This window comes from Staurois parvus, unplaced genomic scaffold, assembly GCF_062004578.1.
Source record: "Staurois parvus isolate SC_StPar_1 unplaced genomic scaffold, SC_StPar_1.0 ptg001376l, whole genome shotgun sequence".
Taxonomy (NCBI): Eukaryota; Metazoa; Chordata; class Amphibia; order Anura; family Ranidae; genus Staurois; species Staurois parvus.
The window spans coordinates 450,001-475,000 of NW_028319172.1; the positions used below are offsets into that span (position 1 = coordinate 450,001).

The 25,000-nt window shown below is 44.4% G+C and overlaps 1 protein-coding gene across 1 annotated transcript in view; it reads left to right on the forward strand.

Annotated features, from left to right (window-relative positions):
• GPR162 (G protein-coupled receptor 162) overlaps positions 1–25,000 on the forward strand; it is a 119,841-nt gene that overhangs the window by 42,237 nt on the left and 52,604 nt on the right. Inside the window, exon 2 of the mRNA XM_089661715.1 lies at positions 5,973–9,939. Coding sequence (XP_089517841.1) covers positions 9,100–9,939 — 840 coding nt within the window. The 5' untranslated portion in view covers positions 5,973–9,099. The remainder of the gene's footprint in view (positions 1–5,972; positions 9,940–25,000) is intronic.

Below are 25,000 nucleotides of genomic sequence, written 5' to 3' on the forward strand. Positions count from 1 at the left end.
TAGATAGATAGATAGATAGATAGATAATAGATAGATAGATAGATAGATAGATAGATGATAGATAATAGATAGATAGATAGATAGATAGATAGATAGATAGATGGATGGGTGGATGGATGGATAGAAAGATAGATAGATAGATAGATAGATAGATAGATAGATAGATAGATAGATAGATAGATAATAGATAGATAGATAGATAGATAGATAGATAGATAGATAGATAGATGGATGGATGGGTGGATGGATGGATAGAAAGATAGATAGATAGATAGATAGATAGATAGATAGATAGATAGATAGATAGATAGATAGATAGATAATAGATAGATAGATAATAGATAGATAGATAATAGATAGATAGATAGATAGATAGATAGATAGATAGATAGATAGATAGATAGATAGATACATAGATAGATAGATACATAGATACATAGATAGATAGATAATAGATAGATAGATAGATAGATAGATAGATAGATAGATAGATAATAGATAGATAGATAGATAGATAGATAATAGATAGATAGATAATAGATAGATAGATAATAGATAGATAGATAGATAGATAGATAGATAGATAGATGATAGATAGATAGATAGATAGATAGATAGATAGATAGATAGATAGATAATAGATAGATAGATAGATAGATAATGGATAGATGGATAGATAGATAGATAGATAGATAGATAGATAGATAGATAGATAGATAATAGATAGATAGATAATAGATAGATAGATAATAGATAGATAGATAGATAGATAGATAGATGATAGATAGATAGATAGATAGATAGATAATAGATAGATAGATAGATAGATATGTATCTTTATATATATATATATATATATATTTAGATACAGTGCAATCATAAAGTATTCAGACCCCTTTCACTTTTTTCAATGTTGTTACATTTTACATTTGTTTAAATTCATTTTTTTCCCTCATTATTCTATACTCAGTGCCTCATCATGTAAAAGTAAAAACAGAATTTTAGAAATGTTGGCAAATGTTTGAAAAACCAAAATATCACATTGGTATAAAGCAGGGGCGGACTGACCATTTGGAAACTCAGGCACTGCCCGAGGGCCCGGGGTCAGTAGAGGGCCCCATGAGATGCCCCTGGTACCTTTTTCATAGGCTTTTTTGAGTTTGGGCAAGGACACAGGGGCCCCATGATCCCCTATTGCCCGGGGGCCCCATGAGTTGTCAGTCTGCCCCTGGGTATAAGTATTCAGACCCTTTGCAAGAACACTTGAAATGTAGCTCAGGTGCATCCCGTTTCTCTTGATTGTTGCTGAGATGGTTTCTATGCCTTGATTGGAGGCCACCTGTGGTAAATTAAATTGATTGGACCTGATTTGGAAAGGCTCACATCTGTCAATAAAAGACCTGACAGCTGACAATGCATACTGTATCAGAACAAAAGCCATGAGGTGAAAGAAACTGCCTGCAGAGACAGGATTATTGCAAGGCACAGATCTGGGGAAGGCTACAAAAACTTTCTGCATCACTGAAGGTTCCCAAGAGCGCAGTGGCCTCCATAATTCTCAAATGGAAGAAGTTTGGCCCAACTAGGACTCTTTCAAGAGCTGGTCGCCCGGCCAAATTGAGCAATCAGGTGAGAATGGCCCAGGGGTGGACTGACCATTTGGAAACTCAAGCACTGCCTGAGGGCCCGGGGTCAGTAGGGGCCCCCATGAGATGCCCCTGGTACCTTTTTCATAGGCTTTTTTGAGTTTGGGCAAGGACACAGGGGCCCCATGATCCCCTATTGCCCAGGGGCCCCATGAGTTGTTAGTCCGCCCCTGGAATGGCCTTAGTAAGAGAGGTGACCAAAAACATGATGGTCACTCTGACTGAGCTCCAGAGATCCTGTGTGGAGATAGGATAAAGTTTCAGAAGGACAACCATCACTGTAGCCCTCCACTGATCAGGGCTTTAGGGCAGAGTGGCTAGATGGAAGCCTCTCCTCAGTGCAAAACACATGATAGCCTGCTTTGAATTTGCAAAAACACCTGAAGGACTCTCAGACTGTGAGGAACAAGATTTCCTTGCTCCAATGAAACCAAGATTGAACTCAATTCTAACAGTTATGTCCAGAGGAAACCAGACGCTGCTCATCACCTGCCCAATACCATCCCAACAGTGAAGCATGGTGGTGGCAGCATCGTGCAGTTGGGATGTTTTTTAGCAGCAGGGACTGGGAGACTGGTAAGAGTTGACAGAAAGCTTAATGGAGTAAAGTACAGACCTCATTGAAAACCTGTTCCACAGCACTTAGGACCTCAGACCGGGCCGAAGGTTCACCTTCCAACATGACAACCATCCTAAACACACAGCCAAGAAAACACAAGAGTGGCTTAGTGACAACTCTGTGACTGTCTTAGAGTGGCCCAGCCAGTGCCCTGACTTGAACCCTATTGAACATCTCTAGAGAGACCTGAAAATGGCTGCCACCGATGGTCCCCACCCAACCTGACTGAGCTTGAGAGGATTTGCAAAGAAGAATGGCAGAAAATCCCCCAATCCAGGTGTGCAAAGCTTGTGGCATCATACCTGAAAAGAAGTACTGACCCAACAAAATAGTGAGTAAAGGGCCTGAATACTTAACCCCCCTGGCGGTATTCCCGAGTGTAGCTCGGAGTAAGGTTTCAGTACCACAAGCAGTAACCCCCCCGAGCTACACTCGGGAATACACTGCAGCGTTGCTCCAGGATCTCCTCTTCACTTACCTTGTCCTTCATTCCGGCGATGTCCCTCCTGCAGTGTCCCCGGCAATGTCCTCCAGCAGATGCCGGCATCCATCTTCCGGGTTCCATTCCCTGCGAGCGTCGGGACGTACGGGGGACGGAACTGGCGGGAAATTTAAAAATGTTAAAAAGTGACATTCACTAAATACACTAAAATCACATAGTATAACATTCCTGTATCAAACCATTTCACATACATTTTGTCCCGAGTGCTTTGTCCGGCGCCCTGCCTGCATTTTTACTGTTCTTTCTGCCTGGAAACTGAGAAACGTCCATGGCGTCCAAAAAGCGTCCCTTTAGGTCAGACGCGGTTTTAGACCGGCTAGAGAACAGCGATAGTAAATCAGAACCACTTGCAGAATTGAGTGATAATGATTCGTGGGGGAAATTCCTCATCAGACACTGAAAACGATTCTGCGACTGAACTCAGTGATGTGCGACTTTGCTCAGCGATGTGCGAATTTGCCTCTGTATTTCAAATTTCAGTGTTTTTGGTTTGATTATATTATTGAATTAAATTTATTATTATATTATTATTTTTTATGATTATTTATTAAATTATAATTTATGATTTCATGTTTCAAATTTTAACATACCCGGGATGTTTACTAGACTTTTGTTCGGACAGATTTCAGTGAGTTATTCCTAAGAATTACAGGCCGACAATAAAAAAACAACATATTTCCATGCAAAAAAATGTACCGCTTTGAGCACAGAAATATGGACATAATCAGACCGCTAGGGAGGTTAAGCAAAAGCAATATTTCTGGTTTTTCTTTTTAATAAATTCACTGACATTTCTGTTTTTACTATGGAGTATTGATTAAAGTGGAGTGCAGATTAATGAGAAAAATAAATTTAAACAATTGTAACATCATGCTGCAAAATAACAATGTTGAAAAAAGTGAAGAGGGTCTGAATACTTTCTGAATGCACTGTATATAGATAGATCTTTTTTTCCTTCCTATTTCTTCCAGCTGGTACTGCAGAGTCGTCTATTTGCGCCATTTAGCATGGATTGGAGAATTAAGTAACTTCTCTCAAGAGAAATCTTAATGTGTATGGCCAGCTTTAGATAGAATAATGAGGAGTTAGGAGAAAGTGAGGCCATGGATAACATATCTAGCTGGTGGGTGAAGGATCTTTGTTTTAGCTGGACAGCCTAGGTTCGGCAGCCCTCCTAAAATGTGGGTGCCCCCTCCAGAGATAGGGTGACCCAACTTGAGAGGTCTATATATTTCTGAGTTGGATGGAGCACCAAATAAGCGTTGAATGTCCATAAAAATAATAACACTTCTCTACCCTATCCAGAATAGAAGGTTTTGGGTGGAGTAGGGCTTTAAAGATAACTTCAGCACCATATATAAAAATGACAAAATATACAGAACTCCATTGTGCTGGAAGAGTTAAAAAAATGTAGGAAACAAATGGAAAAAAATGGTCTCTAGTGAATGGATAGGCTGCATTCTCAGTGATGTCATCGGTCTCCAGTGAATGGATAGGCTGCATTCTCATTTATGTCCCTGGTCTCTAGCGAATGGATAGGCTGCATCTCAGTGATGTCCCTGGTCTCTAGCGAATGGATAGGCTGCATTCTCAGTGATGTCACCGCTCTCTACTGAATGGATAGGCTGCATTTTCAGTGATGTCACTGGTCTCCAGCGAATGAATATGTTGCATTCTGAGTGATGTCACCGCTCTCTAGCAAATGGATAGGCTGCATTCTCAGTGATGTCACTGGTCTCCAGCGAATGAAAAGGCTGCATCTCAGTGATGTCACTGGTCTCCAGCGAATGAATAGGCTGCATCTCAGTGATGTCACTGGTCTCTAGCAAATGGATAGACTGCATTCTCAGTGATGTAAGTGTTCTCCAGTGAATGGATAGGCTGCATTCTCAATTATGTCCCTGGTCTCTAGTGAATGGAAAGGCTCAGCAGTGGACTGATAACTCATGGGGCCCCCGGGCAATAGGGGATCATGGGGCCCCTGTGTCCTCACCCACACTCAAAGCACACCCAAAAAAAAGGTTATAAAAAGGTACCAGGGGCATTTCATGGGGCCCCCTACTGACCCCAGGCCCTCGGGAAGTGCCCGAGTGCTCGAATGGTCAGTCCGCCCCTGGATAGGCTGCATCTCAGTGATGTCCCTGGTCTCCAGCAAATGGATAGGATGCATTCTCAGTGATGTCCCTGATCTCCAGTGGATGGATAGGCTGCATTCTCAGTGATGTCACTGGTCTCTAGCGAATGGATAGGCTGCATTCTCAGTGATCTCACTGGTCTCTAGTGAATGGATAGGCTGCATTCTCAGTGATCTCACTGGTCTCTAGTGAATGGATAGGCTGCATTCTCAGTGATCTCACTGGTCTCTAGTGAATGGATAGGCTGCATTCCCAGTGATTTCACTGGTCTCTAGTGAATGGATAGGCTGCATTCCCAGTGATGTCACCGCTCTCTAGTGAATGGATAGGCTGCATTCCCAGTGATGTCACCGCTCTCTAGTGAATGGATAGGCTGCATTCTCAGTGATGTCACCACTCTCTAGTGAATGGATAGGCTGCATTCTCAGTGATCTCACTGGTCTCTAGTGAATGGATAGGCTGCATTCTCAGTGATCTCACTGGTCTCTAGTGAATGGATAGGCTGCATTCCCAGTGATGTCACCGCTCTCTAGTGAATGGATAGGCTGCATTCTCAGTGATGCCACCGCTCTCTAGTGAATGGATAGGCTGCATTCTCAGTGATGTCACCGCTCTCTAGTGAATGGATAGGCTGCATTCTCAGTGAAGCCACCACTCTCTAGTGAATGGATAAGTTGCATTGTCAGTGATGTCACCACTCTCTAGTGAATGGATAGGCTGCATTCTCAGTTATGTCACCGCTCTCTAGTGAATGGATAGGTTGCATTGTCAGTGATGTCACCGCTCTCTAGTGAGTAGATAGGCTGCATTCTAAATTCAGTTATTCAAAGGAGAAAAGCAAACACCCTGTGTGCATGATAACCAAGGAGAAATCTGGTAAAGCATTGTGGCTGCATCCTCTGAATTTTGTCCCATAATCCTCTGTTGTTATGAACAAGGAACCAATGTTGTTCTGCCATGGGCCTATCAGCTTCATGCGGTCTCTGGGCCAACTATTCTAACAGTGCCGAGTAATGCTTGAGGGACTAACTGGCAACATTTGAGATATTTTTCTTTCTCTTTCCCCATAGGAGCTGATCATCTGGGATATCACGTCAGCCTTCAGAAGTGGTATGAGCTCTCTAACTGAGAGTGACTGCAATTATCACAAGACTGTACGCAACTCCCCCGACACGGCCAAGAATCAGGAGAGAAAAATCAGACACACAACAACTACAACAGACCTCACAGACCTACTAGGAGACTGCATGCACAAGGAGACATCCAGCAGAAGGAAACAAACGGCTGAGACACTCTTTCCAAAGAGAGACGGTGATGAGACAGCATGGAGGACTGACACTCTGAGACATGGCAAGTGTAGAGCAGGAAGAAAAGACATCCAGCAATTAAAAACCCAAAACCTTGAAAATTGTAGAGCGAAAAGTTTTGCACCAAAACAGAGGTCCTAAGAACATTGCACTTGCTATCTAATGATGGATTTTGAACTTTTCTTTGGGCTAACATTCAACTGTCAGAGAAAGTGAGAGGGGAAAGATACCAGTCTGGATGGTGGATAACAGCAGAATCACAGGAAGGCATGTGATAGGAATCAGTGTCTGGATAGATAAAAAGGTCTAAAAGTGTAGGTAATAGTGTTAGTAGCTGTGTCCTACAATAAGGAGGAATGGTGTGAGGAACAGTGTCCTTTGAAGAGGTGTATAGGTGTATGGAAAGTTTAGGGAAAAGCCTCTTATAACAAGCCGAAAGGAGTATTACCGTCAGTCAACTTCAAAGGAATGTGTAGGGAATGTTCTTAGTCCAGAACTACAGTATAATAGTTCCAGGCAAAATTTAGACAATAGAACTCTGAGACAACGTGTAGGATAAGTGTGGTGAGTATTGTCTTTAAACAAGGATTAGGGATCTGTTTTAGACAGTATATGATTAAAGAGGGGTGTAATGACCTGTATCTGCAGAGAGCTTAGGAGGTAGTATCTGCAGTCAAGCTGTTGGGAAATTGTAAGTATTGGTATCCGCAGTCAACGTGTAGGAAGATAGTAGGTATTAGTATCCTTGTAGGTATTGGTATCCTCCTTATAGGTATTAGTAAGCCCATTCAAGCTGCAGGAAATTTGTAGGTATTGGTATCTTTCTTGTAGGTATTGGTATCCTCAGTCAATTTATAGGAAGATTGTAGGTATTGGTATCCTCCTTGTAGGCATTGATATCCTCAGTCAACTGTTGGGAGATTGTAGGTAGTGGTATCCTCAGTCAACGTATAGGAAGATTTCAGGTATTGGTATCCTTCTTGTAGGTATTGGTATCCTCAGTCAAGGTATAGGAAGATTGTAGGTATTGGTATCCTCCTTGTAGGCATTGATATCCTCAGTCAAGCTGTTGGGAGATTGTAGGTAGTGGTATCCTCAGTCAACGTATAGGAAGATTTCAGGTATTGGTATCCTCCTTGTAGGTATTGGTATCCTCAGTCAAGGTGCAGGAAGATTGTAGGTATTGGTATCCTCAGTAAAGCTGTTGGGAGATTGTAGGTGGTGGTATCCTCAGTCAAGGTATAGGAAGATTGTAGGTATTGGTATCTTCCTTGTAGGTATTGGTATCTTCAGTCAAGGTGTAGGAAGATTGTAGGTATTGGTATCCTCCTTGTAGGTATTGGTATCTTCAGTCAAGGTGTAGGAAGATTGTAGGTATTGGTATCCTCAGTCAAGGTATAGGAAGATTGTAGGTATTGGTATCCTCAGTCCAGGTATAGGAAGATTGTAGGTATTGGTATCCTCAGTCCAGGTATAGGAAGATTGTAGGTATTGGTATCCTCAGTCAAGGTATAGGAAGATTGTAGGTATTGGTATCCTCCTTGTAGGTATTGGTATCCTCAGTCAAGGTGTAGGAAGATTGTAGGTATTGGTATCCTCAGTCAAGCTATTGGGAGATTGTAGGTATTGGTATCCTCAGTCAAGGTATAGGAAGATTGTAGGTATTGGTATCCTCCATGTAAGTATTGGTATCCTCATTCAAGCTGTTGGGCGATTGTAGATATTGGTATTCTCAGTCAAGCTGTTGGGAGATTGTAGGTAGTGGTATCATCAGTCAAAGCATACTGAGATTGTAGGTATTTGTATCCTCAGTCAAGGTGTAGGAAGATTGTAGGCATTGGTATCCTCAGTCAAGGTGTAGAGAGATTGTAGGTATTATTATCGTCAGTCAAGGTATAGAACGATTGTAGGTTTTGGTATCCTCAGTCAAGCTGTAGAAAGATTGTAGGTATTGGTATCATCAATTAAGGAGTAGAGAGATTGTAGATATTGGTATCCTCAGTCAAGGTGTAGGGAGATTGTAGTATCCTCAGTCAAGGTGTAGAGAGTAGTATCTCTGGACAAGGTGTAAGGTGTAAGGACAAGACAGGTGTAAGGTCAAAGGAGGGATATTGTAGGAAGCAGTATCCTCAGTCAAGCTGTAGTAAGTAGTAACTGTAGAGAAGTTGGAGGGAGTTATATCCTTACCTGTCTAAGGATAGTGTAGATTGTAGTATTCCCAATAAAATATAACAGTACCCACTGTCAAAGGGTAGGATATAATATCCATAAACATAAATTTAGTCAAGGCATAGGAAGCAGTACCCCCAAACAGAGTGTCAAGAGCACTCTAGACAACACAAGCTATGGTACTTTAACCTTAGTATAGAGAGTAGTACCTTCATATAGCGGTCTAGTGTGCAGAAGGTTGAGTTTCACATCACGGACACTCTACATGGAAAAACCAGACAGCCAAAGTAGAACAGCCCAGGGCTAAGAGAGTGCATGTCTGAGCAAGGTGAGAAGGTTTAATAAGAGATTCTGAAGGTTGTTAAAAGGAAAAGTATGGGTATCCAATGGAACATAGGATGTGGGTGCTAATAAGTAGAATGTGGAATTTGCATAAAAACTAAAGTCAGGGACAGTTTGGGTGGTGGACCATATGAAAGTTTTTGGTGTTGCTATCTGAAAGAGGTACTTTTTGCAAAAACTGACTTTGGAGGTCTACGAAATTTTTAAGCCAAAAGAGAAGGAAAGAGCTTTGACATCACGGAAAAGAGATAGATTTTAGCACCTGAAGGTCTCAAAGTGAAGCAGAACACCACAATTCAGGAATAAGAACACCAAAAAGTCAAGTAGTGAAACAACAAAAGAAAATCAACATTACGGAGTCACAAGTGACATCCAGAAGATGCCACGGGCCCCTGATCAGGATGAGGCCGAGGAGCTATATCAGAACAACTCTGTATCTTGGCTGGCATGTGGTGCCCTCTCGCTACTTGCCAATGGCTGGAGTATCCTGAGCCTGGCCAGTCGAGGAGGGAGTGGCCAGCGTCCCCGTCCTCTGGAATTGCTCCTCTGCTTGCTGGCAGGAACACATTTACTCATGGCAGCTGTACCTCTCTCTCTGTTTTCAGTGGTGCAGCTGAGACGAAGACATTCACCGGGCTATGAGTGGAATGAGGGTCTGTGCAAGGTGTTTGTGTCCACATATTACACACTAGCACTGTCCACGTGCCTAACTGTGGCTTGCCTATCTTACCACCGGATGTGGATGGTGCGGTGGCCCGTCAGCTATAGGCTGGGGGGTGCACGAAGACAAGCCCTTCAAGGGGCACTGGGGATTTGGGCGGCTTCCTTTGTACTGTCCACCTTGCCATCCATTGGGTGGCACGACAACGCCCGCAGATTCTACACACGCGGATGCCACTTCTTGGCCAGCCGGATAGGCCTGGGCTTTGGGTTGTGTTTTCAGCTGCTGTTGCTGGGAGGGGTGGGCACTGGCCTGGGCTGTTTAGGGGTGACTTTATACCATGCTTGTTGTTGCCCTGCCTCAGGTCAAAGAGGAGGGACAGCTGAAGGAGGGGCAGAGGGAATGCTGGAAGTCCCAGCCATCGTGGTGCAAGATGCTCAGGGAAAAAGACGTTCATCTTTGGATGGTTCGGAATCGCCAAGGACCGCAGCGCAGGTCACTGGTCTAGTCGGGGGGATTGTGCTGCTGTACGATGCCTTGACAGGTCTACCTATACTGGTGAGACAACGGGGATGGGGATGCTTTATAATGTCATATCTGTATGTGCTTTTATAGTTTAAATTTACCCTCTTCTACTTTTTCCCTTCCATTTACAGTCAGTCTATTGCGATTATTTAAATCCAATCCCTCATGAAAGAAATACAGGGCTGCCATTGATGACCTCTTCTGAAAATGAAAGTTGCCTTCCTGCCTGTTATGTCTATCCTTTTGGCTTCAAAACTTTTTCAGTCATTAAACCGGAAAAATTATACAGATCATAGTCAAAGTCAGAAGTTCTTATCTATATACTTGTTCCATGTCACTGACTCAAAATGTTGAAGTTTAGAAGGTCAGCATGAGAGCTAGGCAACTAGCATTTTCAGATGGTGAGCTCTGCAATCTTAGCTTTCAAGTTTCTCTCATGATAGGTTTATTTTAAAGTGAGAATCCACTCTTGTTTAGATTTCTAGGATGGTTTCTGTAGCAAACAGGATAATGAAAAACTCGTATTCCCGTTTCTGCAAAGGACTGCATTTTATGTCAGTTTTAAAAGATTTTCACAATGACAGCTTATTTTAAATGTTTTTATTACAAAATGACAGTATGTCTTATATGGCCAAATGCTTATGTGAAACTAAAAATCACACCTACCTCTATGGCCAAAATTGTGGACAACCATTTGAGTTCAGATGTTTCCAGCAGTGGTGGTCTTCCAACCATGTGACAACAGTTTGGTGAAGGCCCTTTTCTATTCCAGCATGGCTGTGCCCCTGTGTACAAAGCCAGCTCTAGAAGAACATGGTTTGGTAAATTAGGTGTAAAGGAACATAAACGTCCTACATAGACCCTTATGCTCAACCCTACTGAACACCTTTGGGACGAATTGGAATGCTAATTGTGTGCCAGGTCTTCTTACCCAACATGAGTATCAGACCTCATAAATGTTCTTTTGGCTGAAAGGGCAAAAATTCCCACTGGCACATTTTAAAATATTGTAAAAATATCTGTCTTCTCAGAAGAATGGAGGCTGTTATAGTGGCTATCAGGGGCGGACTGACAAATCATGGGGCCCCCGGGCAATTGGGGATCATGGGGCCCCTATGTCCGTGCCCACACTCAAAACACACCCAAAAACGCCTATAAAAGGTACCAGGGGCATTTTATGGGGCCCCCTAATGACCCCGGGTCCTTAGGCAGTGCCCGAGTGCTCAAATGGTCAGTCCGCCCCTGGTCGCTATGGTGGGTAACTCCATATTAATGACCATGGTTTTGGAATGGGATGTCTATCATGCTCACATAGGTGTGATGGCCATATAGTGTGTGTCAGCAAATCTCAGACACTTCCTGGTACTTGGTGCTCTGTCCTGGCCCCACATATTTCATTAGATCCATCACTAAGATGGGCTCCCTTACTAGCTAATATGAATGTGCAGGAGACAGAAATGAGAGGGCAAACTTCAACCCTACCTGAAAGTGTTGGAGCTTTACCTGTCAGAATCACCCAATATTTGGGTGTAGCAGCATGGTTTTGGTTGGAGGTGCGGGTATGAGCTTGTTCCACTGGGTTCCTCATATCTGACAGAGCAATGAACAAGGTTCTGTAATCTATTGAGCAGGGGTCTCCAAACTTTCTAAATAAAGGTTCCGTTAAATATCCTTTAGACTTTAGGGTGGGGGTCACACTGTGGCTAGTGGATGTGGAAGAAAAATTATATAATCACCTGTGGTCAGTAGGAGCAGGATTAGTGCCATGCCATTGTTATCAGTGGGAAGAATAGTGCCCCATAGTTGGTATCAGTGGGAGAAATAGTGCTCCATCAATTATATCAGTGGAAGGAATAGTGCCCCATTGTTGGTATCAGTGGGAAGGAAAGGGCCCCATCATTGATATCAGTGGGAAAAATAGTGCCCCATCAATTATATCAGTGGAAGGAATAGTGCCCCATTGTTGGTTTCAGTGGGAGGAAAAGGGCCCCCGTCATTGATATCAGTGGGAGGAATAGTGCCCCATCATTGATATCAGTGGGAGTAATAGTCCCTCATCGTTGGTATCAGTGGGAGGAATAGTGCCCCATCATTGGTGTCAGTGGGAGGAATAGTGTCCCATCATTGGTATCAGTGAGAGGAATAGTGTCCCATCATTGGTATCAGTGGGAGGAATAGTGTCCCATCATTGGTATCAGTGGGAGGAATAGTGCCCCATCATTGGTATCAGTGGGAGGAATAGTGCCCCATCATTGGTATCAGTGGGAGGAATAGTGCCCCATCATTGATATCAGTGGGAGTAATAGTCCCCCATCGTTGGTATCAGTGGGAGGAATAGTGCCCCATCATTGGTGTCAGTGAGAGGAAAAGGGCCCCATCATTGATATCAGTGGGAGGAATAGTGCCCCATCATTGGTGTCCGTGGGAGGAATAGTGTCCCATCATTGGTATCAGTGGGAGGAATAGTGTCCCATCATTGGTGTCAGTGGGAGGAATAGTGTCCCATCATTGGTATCAGTGGGAGGAATAGTGTCCCATCATTGGTATCAGTGGGAGGAATAGTGCCCCATCATTGATATCAGTGGGAGTAATAGTCCCCCATCGTTGGTATCAGTGGGAGGAATAGTGCCCCATCATTGGTGTCAGTGAGAGGAAAAGGGCCCCATCATTGATATCAGTGGGAGGAATAGTGCCCCATCATTGGTGTCAGTGGGAGGAATAGTGTCCCATCACTGGTATCAGTGGGAGGAATAGTGTCCCATCATTGGTATCAGTGGGAGGAATAGTGCCCCATCATTGGTATCAGTGGGAGGAATAGTGCCCCATCATTGATATCAGTGGGAGTAATAGTCCCCCATCGTTGGTATCAGTGGGAGGAATAGTGCCCCATCATTGGTGTCAGTGAGAGGAAAAGGGCCCCATCATTGATATCAGTGGGAGGAATAGTGCCCCATCATTGATATCAGTGGGAGGATTGGTGCCCCATCGTTAGTGTCATTGGGAGAAATTATGCCCCATCATGGTGTCAATGAAAGGAATGATGCTGCATCGTTCATGTCAATGGGAGGAATAGTGCCCCATCATTGATATCAGTGGGAGGAATGGTGCCCCATCGTTAGTGTCATTGGGAGAAATTATGCCCCATCATGGTGTCAGTGGGAGGAATGATGCTGCATCGTTGATGTCAATGGGAGGAATAGTGCCCCAAGGGCCAGATAAAGGCAAGCAAAGGGTTGCATCTGGCCTGTGAGTCGCAGTTTTCAAACCACTAATATAACGCCAAACAGGATTTTCCCCAAACTGCCTCAAGTAAATTGGATATAACAGTGTATGTCACTGAAAAAAAAGCATATTGTACATCTTAAAGGCCACTTGAGTTCCATTTTGTAGCTATTTTTGAAGACGTTGTTCAAATGTGGTTGACCTGTTTGGTAACTGCTCACGACCATTTATCTTCTCACTGTCTTATTAAAGTATCTGCGTTGCTCTATTGCACCCAGTTAGGAATATTCTGCCTGCACATTAATATGGCTCACCAGTGGGTGTTTCCAGTACCCAATTACTAAAGAAAAATCTGTGGGCAGCCTAGGATGTTAGCATTTCATCGTTTTGTCATTTCGATTGATGTGCACGTTTAATCAACATTACTGGGTGTACTTTGATGCTTTTGAATTACATACTGCTAGGAGTTTTGAAGATGAAAAACTGCCCTTCGGGGCTCATCTTCACTTGGGATTTTAATTGCTTAGTATCATATGTTCTACATGTGATTTCACCTAAAACTTTATTTCAGATTTGTGAAGTTTCTAAGACTGTGAATCACACATTGTTACTTTAGGCTACTTGCACACTTGTTGTTTAGGCCATGTGAGTCCAACGGGCGCCATAGGCAGCACAGTGGCTAAACGGTTAGCACTTCCACCTGGCAGCACCAAGGTCATTAGTTTAAATCCCAACCACGGCACCACCTGCCTGGAGTTTGCCTGTTCTTTCTGTGCCTGCGTGGGTTTCCTCCCACACTCCAAAGACATGCTGGCTGGTTAATTGGATCCTGGCTGAATTGGCCCTGCTATGTGTATGTATGAATGTGAATTAGGGGCCTTAGAATGTATGTTCCTTTGGGGGTTAGGGACTGATGTGAATGTACAATATATATTTAAAGCACTGCGTACATTGACAATGCTATATAAGTAACTGTAATTAATAAATAAAATCCCAGGTGGCATGGGTACAGTCAAAGTCTGTATCAGGCTGTTGTACATTGGAGCTGAATGTGTACCAAGTGGTACTCGTATAGCAGAATACATGTGTTCTGCGCATACATAACATGTGGTACTAAACGTGAGTACCACTTAGTACAGTGTTTAGTCCAGCCTAACCCCAGCGTAATTCAGCATGCCATAGACTTTGGATGGTGCACTAAAAACCTGGGATTGGCCACATATGGCCTAGCATGCAAGTAGCCTTATATCTTTTGGTGGCTCCAGTGTATGAACACCACAGTCTATAGACAGTCACAGAGTGGGGTCACGCACCTCCAATGGGTTGTCCATAGTGCTGATTAATACAATGATGCCTTCAATGCATTTCCATGGGAGGGGAGGCAGAAACTATTGCAATGAAATCTGGTCTCTGTGGGCTCCAGAGCTTGTAAAAACTCACCAGTGTCCAGCCAAAACTGAAATACCAAAAGATTCTTCTTGAACAACTTCATTTGCTGCACAGTCAAGGGGGGGATTGACAACTCATGGGGCCCCCGGGCAATAGGGGATCATGGGGCCCCTATGTCCTTTCCCAAACTCAAAAAAGACTATGAAAAAGGTACCAGGGGCATCCCTACTGACCCCGGGCCCTCGGGCAGTGCCCGAGTTTCCAAATGGTCAGTCCACCTCTGTGCACAGTTATCATCATTTGTAGACGGTCGTAGAAAGAGATTCATGCATTCATTCCCCTACGTAATAGTCTCTCATTTGGAAGAGCCCGTGAAAGAATACTGATGTGTTGCTATAATCTGCAGTAAAATAAATTTGTTTCCCACCGCAATGAATGTTAATGCACACCACTAAATGGGATGTCAACCATTTTGCAATAATGTAGTGCACCCCTGGTGCACCTAGGGGTCCTCCTTCTTCCCCCACCAAAGAGGAGGTCCTTGTGTAAAGTCCTTGATATGCCTGCACCTCACATCAACCCTTGGCAGTGAAAGATTGTCTCCTTGTTGGGGAGCATTCCCGCTCCTTAGAAGGGTAGCCATGTGGACTTCTGACTGCTCACATGATGGTGGCTGCCCTGTCCACTCCTCTGTGGAGCAGTAAATAGTATTTATATACCATGTTCACACCAAAACAGCCTCCACAATCCAATTGACACTCGGAGCCTACAGCAGTGGACACATTGGTTCTATGATGGAATTCCCTAGAACAGTGGCTACACAGATAAATTGTGGACACGTGGAGACATGTAGTGGCACCAGGGAACATTGGGTTCTCCCAAGGATATACAATTATTATTATTATTATTTAGGATTTATATAGCATTTATATACCATGTATTTATATACCATGTCCACACCAAAACAGCCTCCATAATCCAATTGACACTCGGAGCCTACAGCAGTGGACACATTGGTTCTATGATGGAATTCCCTAGAACAGTGGCTACACAGGTAAATTGTGGACACGTGGAGACATGTAGTGGCACCAGGGAACATTGGGTTCTCCCAAGGAAATACAATTATTATTATTATTATTTAGGATTTATATAGCACCAACAGTTTGCTTAGTGCTTTCCAAAACGAGAGCAGATAGTACAGTTACAAAGACATTCAGTACAAGAGGGTTAGGGGAGCCCAGCTCATTAGAGCTTCCAATCAAACAGGAAAGGTCAAGTGATACAAAAAGTAATAACTGTGGGGGATGAGCTGATGGAGAAAGTAAAAGTTCAGTTGTTTGGTGGAGGCAGGGTAGGCTTTTTTAAAGAGATAGGTTTTCAAGGATCACCTAAAGGTGGATGGAGTAGGAGATAGTTGGACAGATTGGGGTACGTAGTTTCAGAGGATGGGAGAACGGCATACAAGGTATTGTTTCGTTGGTATTGGGTTCCGGCTCGTTTGGCCCAGGCTAACCCTGCCTGCAGTGATCGATGATTTCGGGGTTGCGGCCGTCCTGGAGATGTATTGCATATCTGGTGGTCATGCCCGAGACTGTTTCGTTCTTGGTCTCGTGTGTTTGGCCTCCTTTTCACCTTGTTATATCTCTCTATACGCCGGGATGCTCGGTACACTTTGCTTTATTGTCCCATACTTGGCCTCCTGGCTCACCAGCAGAAGTTTCTGGAGGAAACCTGGTTGAGAAATCCTGCCTTAGTCAGAGGTAGCAGTGACTTATGCAGGCCATAGATGGTTGGTTTATCGACCGAATTTTCGTCTGAAAGAATAATCGGCCAATATTCGCAGCGTTAGTGGGGCAATGTCGTCGGCTGATTTTCACGGTTCCTCCTCATTTCTTTTATCAGTCATGCTGAAAAATGTACTAAAAATGGCCAAATTTCATAATCATTGGTGGCAACAGAGCGCCCAATGTTTCGTTTTGCGGCCGAAAATACGGTCGATAAACGAACCGTCTATGGCCTGCATTAGTCCTTACCCTGCAGATATACAGCTATAAGGCTCAAGGCACAAGAAGCCCTGAGCTTTTTCTAAGACAAAAGATTTTTCAGGATACTAGGCACAATTAACATTTCTAGATGTTCTCAATAACACAGCAAATCTATATTTATTGAGTTCATGTCCATTCTAATTCTCTCAGCACAAGTTTTGTACAACCATTATCTACCCGTGTGAATATTCTTCTACATTGTATTCCGCAGTCTACCTTCTACTTGTGTTTATCCCCCGTAACTCCCACTCATCTTTTACACAGGCTGCCTTGATGTGCTCTATCTCCCGTCTTCCCACTCTTTTCTTCTCCGCTGACTTCCCACCTTCATTCTTATCTCCTAACGTGCCTCCAACCTGTTCATGTTCCTCAATACACCGAAACACGCCGCCTCCGTGAATCAAAACTATTAGGAAGTAATGTGCCAATCGGACAGTATTAATGCCAGAGATAGAGGTTTTACCCTTCCCCACCTAAAATTAACAAAATGTTTGACTATGGCAGACTCCACCTGCGCAACATCTCCGAAATACGCACATTCCTAACTTCAGAAACTACAAAGCAACTCATTCACTCCCAGGGGCGGACTGACAACTCATGGGGCCCCCAGGCAATGGGGGATCATGGGGCCCCTGTGTCCTTGCCCAAGCTCAAAAAAGCCTATGAAAAAGGTACCAGGGGCATCTCATGGGGCCCCCTACTGACCCCGGGCCCTCAGGCAGTGCCAGAGTTTCCAAATGGTCAGTCCGCCTCTGTTCACTCCCTTATTATATCATGTCTTGACTACTGTAACTCCTTCCTTGCCGGCCTTCCTCAACACAGGCTATCCCCGCTTCAGTCTATCCTGAATACTGCGGCCAGACTCATCCACCTTGCTAACCGCTACGTATCCGCCACCCCTCCTCTGCCAATCCCTCCACTGGCTTCCGATTGCCCAACGCCTAAAATTCAAATTATTAACATTGACGTACAAAGCTGTTCATAACGCTGCCCCAAACTACATCACCGACCTGATATCCATCTACCACCCAAAACGCACTCTCCGCTCCTCACAAGACCTCTAATCTCTAGTTCCCTGGTCTCCTCCTCCCATGCCTGTCTCCACGACTTCTCCAGGGCTTCCCCCATCCTCTGGAACTCACTACCCCAATCCATCAGACTGTCACCTACCCTCCTCGCTTTAGGCGCACCCTGAAAACCCATCTCTTCAGAGAAGCCAACCCCACCCTCAGCTAATTGCCGATCTCCTCCGCTCTTCCCAACACTCCATCCCCCACAGCTATCTCCTCCTGTACCACTATCCCCTCCCTCCTAGATTGTAAGCTCCAAGGAGCAGGGCCCTCGAACCCCTCGTGTATCGCATTGTTACTGTGTCTCGTGTACTGTCTCCCATTATAATGTACAGCGCTGAGCAAATTGTTGGTGCTATAAAAATACTGTATAATAATAATAATAATGGCTGAGATTTAAAGGGAGAAGCAACAGGTTCACCTAAAAGATACCTCCCAACTGTTCTTCATTTGAAGTGACTGCCCCTCTTTTGGAGCCCAATCTTTTTGCCCTTCTCAGATTTGCCTCTTTTTTGGTCTGATCTATAGACCTGTAAGGGGGTTTCGAAATGGCACATCACATAGACATACGATCCGGGGTCACTTAAGAGCATTTAGTCAATCACATATAGTGGACGGTCTGCAGCAGACACATGTGAAAGCAGCAAAAAGTACATTTTTAGTAACATATATTCCCTGTCTCTCTCCTTTTTGGGGTCAGTAGTTCTTAGTGGGCTTTGACTTGCCTTAGGCTGTCTGTATCCAGCTCACTGCTCCTTACGGGTAGTCTCCTGAGACAGGATCACTGTAGTCACCTCTGGCTTGGATACACTTCTTCCAGATCCTCCAGGGGGATAGCCTCACCCCAGGGAACACTTGGCCTGGTCTAAAAAGCCTTTTGCAACCCCCTCTAACCTTCTCCACCATAAAAGACAACATGACTACAGCCAGCTCTTCTGGGTGCAGGTCTGGCTCTCCTGACTACATGTCTCTTCCCAACCTGGCTTATATATGGGCATTGGCTCACCCATGACATCACTACAGGAAGGCTCCAACTAAAAGGGACCTAGCACCTGGTTACACAATTCTGGGACAGAGACACCTAGTAACAGACTAGCTAGTTGAACCTACTTACAGACCTATAAAAGTGTTTTAACCATTTCCTGTCCAGACACTTTCACCCCCTTCCAGTCCGGACACTTTCCCCCCCTTCCAGTCCGGACGCTTCCCCCCCCCTTCCAGTCCGGACACTTTCCCCCCCTTCCTGTCCGGACACTTTCACCCCCTTCCAGTCCGGACACTTTCCCCCCCTTCCAGTCCGGACACTTTCCCCCCCTTCCTGTCCGGACACTTTCCCCCCCTTCCTGTCCAGGCCAATTTTCAGCTTTCAGCGCTGTCACACTTTGAATGACAATTGCGCGGTCATGCAACATTGTACCCAAATGAATTTCTTTAGCATTTTTTTGAGACAGATAAAACTTTATTTTGGTGGTATTTATTCACCGCTGGGATTTTTATTTTATTTGCTATATAAATGAAAAAGTCCAAAAAGTTTGAAAAAAAGTGTTTTTCTTATAACATTTTGCAAATAAATAATCTTTCTTCATAAATCTTGGCCAACATTTATTCCGTTATCTTTTTAGTAAAAAAAAAATAACACAAATTAGTTTATAACCAAAAAGTATAATTTTTCAAAACTTTTTTTTTTATTTTTATTTATTTTTTTTATTTTTATTTTTTTTTTATATTATTATTATTATTTTTTTTTTAACATACTGTCACCCTAGCAGTACAGTGTCGCCATAGTGACACTGTACTACTTGTTGGGGTGGTGAAGATTGTTTTTTTACACTGATTACTTTTACACCCATAAAGGCTGTAAAAGCAATCATTTCTCCTTCTCTCTGGTTGCATTCCTGCAACCATTGAGAAATAGTGTGAGAGCTGTGATTGGTCACAGCTTGTCACATGGTACAAGGCTGTTGTGAATGGCCCTGTACCATGTGATCTCTGTGATAATTCACAGATTTCACTAGTAGTAAGCAATGATGTCAGAAGTGACATCTTGCTTACTACTATTCATGTGATCACTGATTGGTCAATCACTAATCACATGAATCGGGACCTCACACAGAGGTCCTGTACAGCGATTGGTGTTCGCTGGTGCCGCGTGCTCCCAGGGAGTGCGCACAGGCTAAAATGGCAAGCGCTGTTTAGGAACGGAAACCCGCCCCTGGACTGCTCCCGTTGGCCGTTTATATACGTGAGCCGGACGGGAAGTGGTTAATTAACAAGGTGCTTTGCTTAAAGTAGTTCTAAAGCCTTATGTGCTGCTGGTGAATACATTGTATTGCACGGAAACTGCATTGTGTGCAATGGCCAAGTGTCAAGAATAAATCCAAAACATTTTAAACCGCCCTTAAAGCAACCCAGCAATTACTGGTGGTCAGTGGCATTTTAAGCTTTCCCAACCCCCCTTATTGGTGGTTAGCAGCACTTTAACCTCCACAACCAAAAAACAATCCCACAACATTGATGGTCCGTGGCCCTTTAAAACTTCCCCTAAAACAATCAGAGGATTTCATGAATGGATTCCTTCATTAAATCCTCTGCCATCTGGACATTCAGTTACAATGGATGGATTTAAGGTAGCCAAAGTACACTGCTCATCAAAAAAAATTAAAGGAAGACTTTTTAATCAGAGTCTAGCATCAAGTCAATGAAACTCCTGGGATATGGATCTGGTCAGATAAGGAGCAGAGGGGGTTGTTCATCAGTTTCAGCTGCTTTTGTGTTAATTAAATTAACAACAGATGCACTAGATGGGCAACAATGAGACGACCCCCAAAACAGGAATGGTTTTATAGGTGGAGGCCACTGACATTTTTTTCCCTGCTCATCTTTTCTGACTGTTTTTCACTAGTTTTGCATTTGGCTCTGGTCAGTGTCACTACTGGTAGCATGAGGCCATACCTGGACCCTACAGAGGTTGCACAGGCAGTCCAACTCCTCCAGGATGGCACATCAATACATGCCATTGCTATTGTCAGAAGGTTTGCTGTGTCTCCCAGCACAGTCTCAAGAGCATGGAGGAGATTCCAGGAGACAGGCAGTTCCTCTAGGAGAGCTGGACAGGGCCGTAGAAGGTCCTTAACCCATCAGCAGGACCAGTATCTGATCCTTTGTGCAACGAGGAACAGGATGAGCCCTGCCAGAGCCCTACAAAATGACCTCCAGCAGGCCACTGGTGTGAATGTCTCTGACCAAACACTCAGAAACAGACTTCATGAAGGTGGCCTGAGGGCCCAACATCCTCTAGTGGGCCCTGTGCTCACTGCCTGGCACCATAGAGCTGGATTGGCATTTGCCATAGAACACCAGAATTGGCAGGTCCACCGCTGGCACCCTGTGCTTTTCACAGATGAGAGCAGGCTCACCCTGAGCACCTGTGACAGACGTGAAAGGGTCTGGAGAAGCCGTGGAGAACGTTCTGCTGCCTGTAACATGGTTCAGCATGACTGTATTGGTGGTGGGTCAGTGATGGTCTGGGGAGGCATATCCATGGAGGGACACACAGACCTCTACAGGCTAGACAATGGCACCCTGACTGCCATTAGGTATCGGGATGAAATCCTTGGACCCATTGTCAGACCCTACACTGGTGCAGTGGGTCCTGGGTTCCTCCTGGTGCAGTGGGTCCTGGGTTCCTCCTGGTGCACAATGCCCGCATCATGTGGGGAGAGTATGCAGGCAGTTCCTGGAGGATGAAGGAATTGATATAATTGAATGGCCCCCACACTCGCCTGACCTAAATCCAATAGAACACCTCTGGGATGTCATGTTTCGGTCCATCTGACACTGCCAGGTTGCACCTCAGACTTCCCAAGAGCTCAGTGATGCCCTGGTCCAGATCTGGGAGGCAATACCCCAGGACACCATCTGTGGTCTCATTAGGACCCTCCCCCGACGTTGTCAGGCATGCATACAAGCACATGGGGGCCATACAGACTACTGAGGACCATTCTGAGTTGCTGCAATGACATTTCAGCAAAATGGACTCGCCTGCTGCATCATTTTTTCACTTTTATTTTCGGGGTGTCTTTGAATTCAGTCCTCTGTAGGTTGACCATTTTCATTTCCATCAAACGATGGGCCATCCTTACGTTCCTCACCCATCCTTACGTTCCTCACCCATCCCCCGTCCATGTCAGTATAGAGATCCAGCAGGAGATTCCTCCCCATTGAGATCTGATGGGTTTTCAAAGTCTTCCTTTTTTTGAGCAGTGTATAACCAAACCCAAAATATTGTTTTATTTTGGATACAGTAGAGAATACTTAAAAACCCCTATCAAGTGTTTTTTTTTCTTTCAGTTTCCAATGGCGGAGATTTTGCTTCCCTTCCTGTTCTTGAGACACAACAGGAAGAGACAGGAAGTCCTTTCGTAGACAGTCAGGCTTGATATAAATGATATCTCTTTACTTGTCACAACCACTTCTTTTATATTTTACCAAAAAATGTGTTTTATATTGTGTCCATGTGCACTAAAATTGTTTTGCATTATTTTTTTTTACTGAAAATATAGATTTGATTAAAAGAAACGCAACTGTGGTATGACATGAAAAATTTCAACTGCCCCCCCCCCCCCTTTTATTCTACAGGGTCTTTCAGAAAGTGTTTTGAGGTTTAAAGTGCATTTCTATGTACAAAATTAGCATTTCATATGAGAGCACAAAATGAAAAAACACCTCAGACAGCGAAAAGGTTTAAAGAGGATTCCAACCATGGCTGCGCATTCCGTATTAGTACAAGGCGAGCCTCCGGGGAAAGCAATTTCTCACTAACAGATGACTGATGTGTTATCTCATTTTGAAATCCAATAGGAAGCCCTCGGTGCAGTTGGAGGCCATAGAGTAACAGGGAATGGAATTAGGTCTTGTGACCAATCATGTACTTCCATCTGGAAGGGGCATTGAATTTGTCTTCGAATGTCAATTTTTAATTTAATGAAAGAATATGAAAAAGTACACAGCGCTGCTCAGAAATGTTGAGAAACTTAAAGAGTCATTCTACCCCAAGCTGACTTTTCCCGGAGTTTCTAGGTCTTCGCACTTGCCACGATCACAACAAAAAATGTGCTTATCCTTCTTTCTTTATTTTTTTAATTATTTTTTCACTATTAATGTATTATCTTTATTTAATTTATTATATATTGACCAAGTAAGGTACCGTATTTTTCGCTCCATAAGACGCACCTAGGTTTTAGAGGCGAAAAACAGGAAAAAAAATTCTGAACCAATGGACTGCAGACACAGTACAGGAGATGACCAGAGACTGCGGACACAGTACAGGAGATGACCAGAGACTGCGGACACAGTACAGGAGATGACCAGAGACTGAGGACATAGTACAGGAGATGACCAGAGACTGAGGACATAGTACAGGAGATGACCAGAGACTGAGGACACGGTACAGGAGATGACCAGAGACTGCGGACAGTACAGGAGATGACCAGAGACTGCGGACATAGTACAGGAGATGACCAGAGACTGAGGACACGGTACAGGAAATGACCAGAGACTGCGGACATAGTACAGGAGATGACCAGAGACTGCGGACACAGTACAGGGGATGACCAGAGACTGCGGACATAGTACAGGAGATGGTCAGAGACTGCGGACATAGTACAGGAGATGACCAGAGACTGTGGACACAGTACAGGGGATGACCAGAGACTGCAGACACAGTACAGGAGATGACCAGAGACTGCAGACACAGTACAGGAGATGACCAGAGACTGCAGACACAGTACAGGAGATGACCAGAGACTGCAGACACAGTACAAGAGATGACCAGAGACTGCGGACACAGTACAGGAGATGACCAGAGACTGCGGACAGTACAGGAGATGACCAGAGACTGCGGACATAGTACAGGAGATGACCAGAGACTGCGTACACAGTACAGGAGATGACCAGAGACTGCGGACACAGTACAGATGACCAGAGACTGCGGACAGTACAGGAGATGACCAGAGACTGCGGACACAGTACAGGAGATGACCAGAGACTGCAGACAGTGCAGGGGATGACCAGAGACTGCGGACACAGTACAGGGGATGACCAGAGACTGCGGACATAGTACAGGAGATGACCAGAGACTGCGGACACAGTACAGGAGATGACCAGAGACTGCGGACACAGTACAGGAGATGACCAGAGACTGCAGACACAGTACAGGAGATGACCAGAGACTGCAGACAGTGCAGGGGATGACCAGAGACTGCGGACACAGTACAGGGGATGACCAGAGACTGCGGACATAGTACAGGAGATGACCAGAGACTGCGGACACAGTACAGGAGATGACCGGAGACTGCAGACACAGTACAGGAGATGACCAGAGACTGCGGACACAGTACAGGAGATGACCAGAGACTGCGGACATAGTGCAGATGACCAGAGACTGCAGACAGTGCAGGGGATGACCAGAGACTGCAGACAGTGAAGGGGATGACCAGAGACTGCTGACCTTTGAGGAGGGAGGGGGAGCAGGTACATGAATTTGACAGGTACCCACTCCCACTTCCGCGGAGTTGTCCTTCTCTCTTCTTCCCGCGCCGGCTTCTGTGACAGCCGGGTTCCCACTGCGCAGGTGCGAGAAGCGCTGCGCTTTGTGAATGGCCCAGCGCCTTCTGGGACCTGTCATGTGTCCTAGAAGACACCGGATCATTCACAAAGCGAAGCACATGCACAGTGGGCACCCGGCTGTCACAGAAGCCAGCGCGGGAAGACTGTGCAGCGCTGGAGCGAGGAACAGGTAAGGCCCTGCAGGAGAGAACAGCTGAGCGGCCGGCCCGGTATTCTGACATGGTGGCGGCAGAAATACCGGACCGGCCGCTTTATATTCGCTCCATAAGATGCACTGACATTTTCCCCCCTTTTTTTGGGGGAAAAAAGTGCGTCTTATGGAGCGAAAAATACGGTAATTATTTTGCTATCATAGGTACTATTAGGTAATAATACCTAATTTTTTGCTAAGATTGGTTAATTCATTAACGGATTATTAATAAATAATCCGTTAATGAATTAACCAATTTTAGCAAAAATATTAATTATTTATTATTATGTATTCATTTATTATGCATTAATGAAGGTCATTAGAGAGAGGAAGGGATATAATACACAAAGTGCCAACATCCCTAACGAATACAAGGGGGGGGGGGGGGAGTCCTCTTTTTTGGTGGGACTTTAACGGCACAATTTACTTGTCTGATAAATTTCAACAATTCGGAATATGAATTATTTATTATTATGTATTCATTTATTATGCATTAATTAAGGTCATTATTTATTGATATCATAGGAACTTTTACATATTATGTACTAATT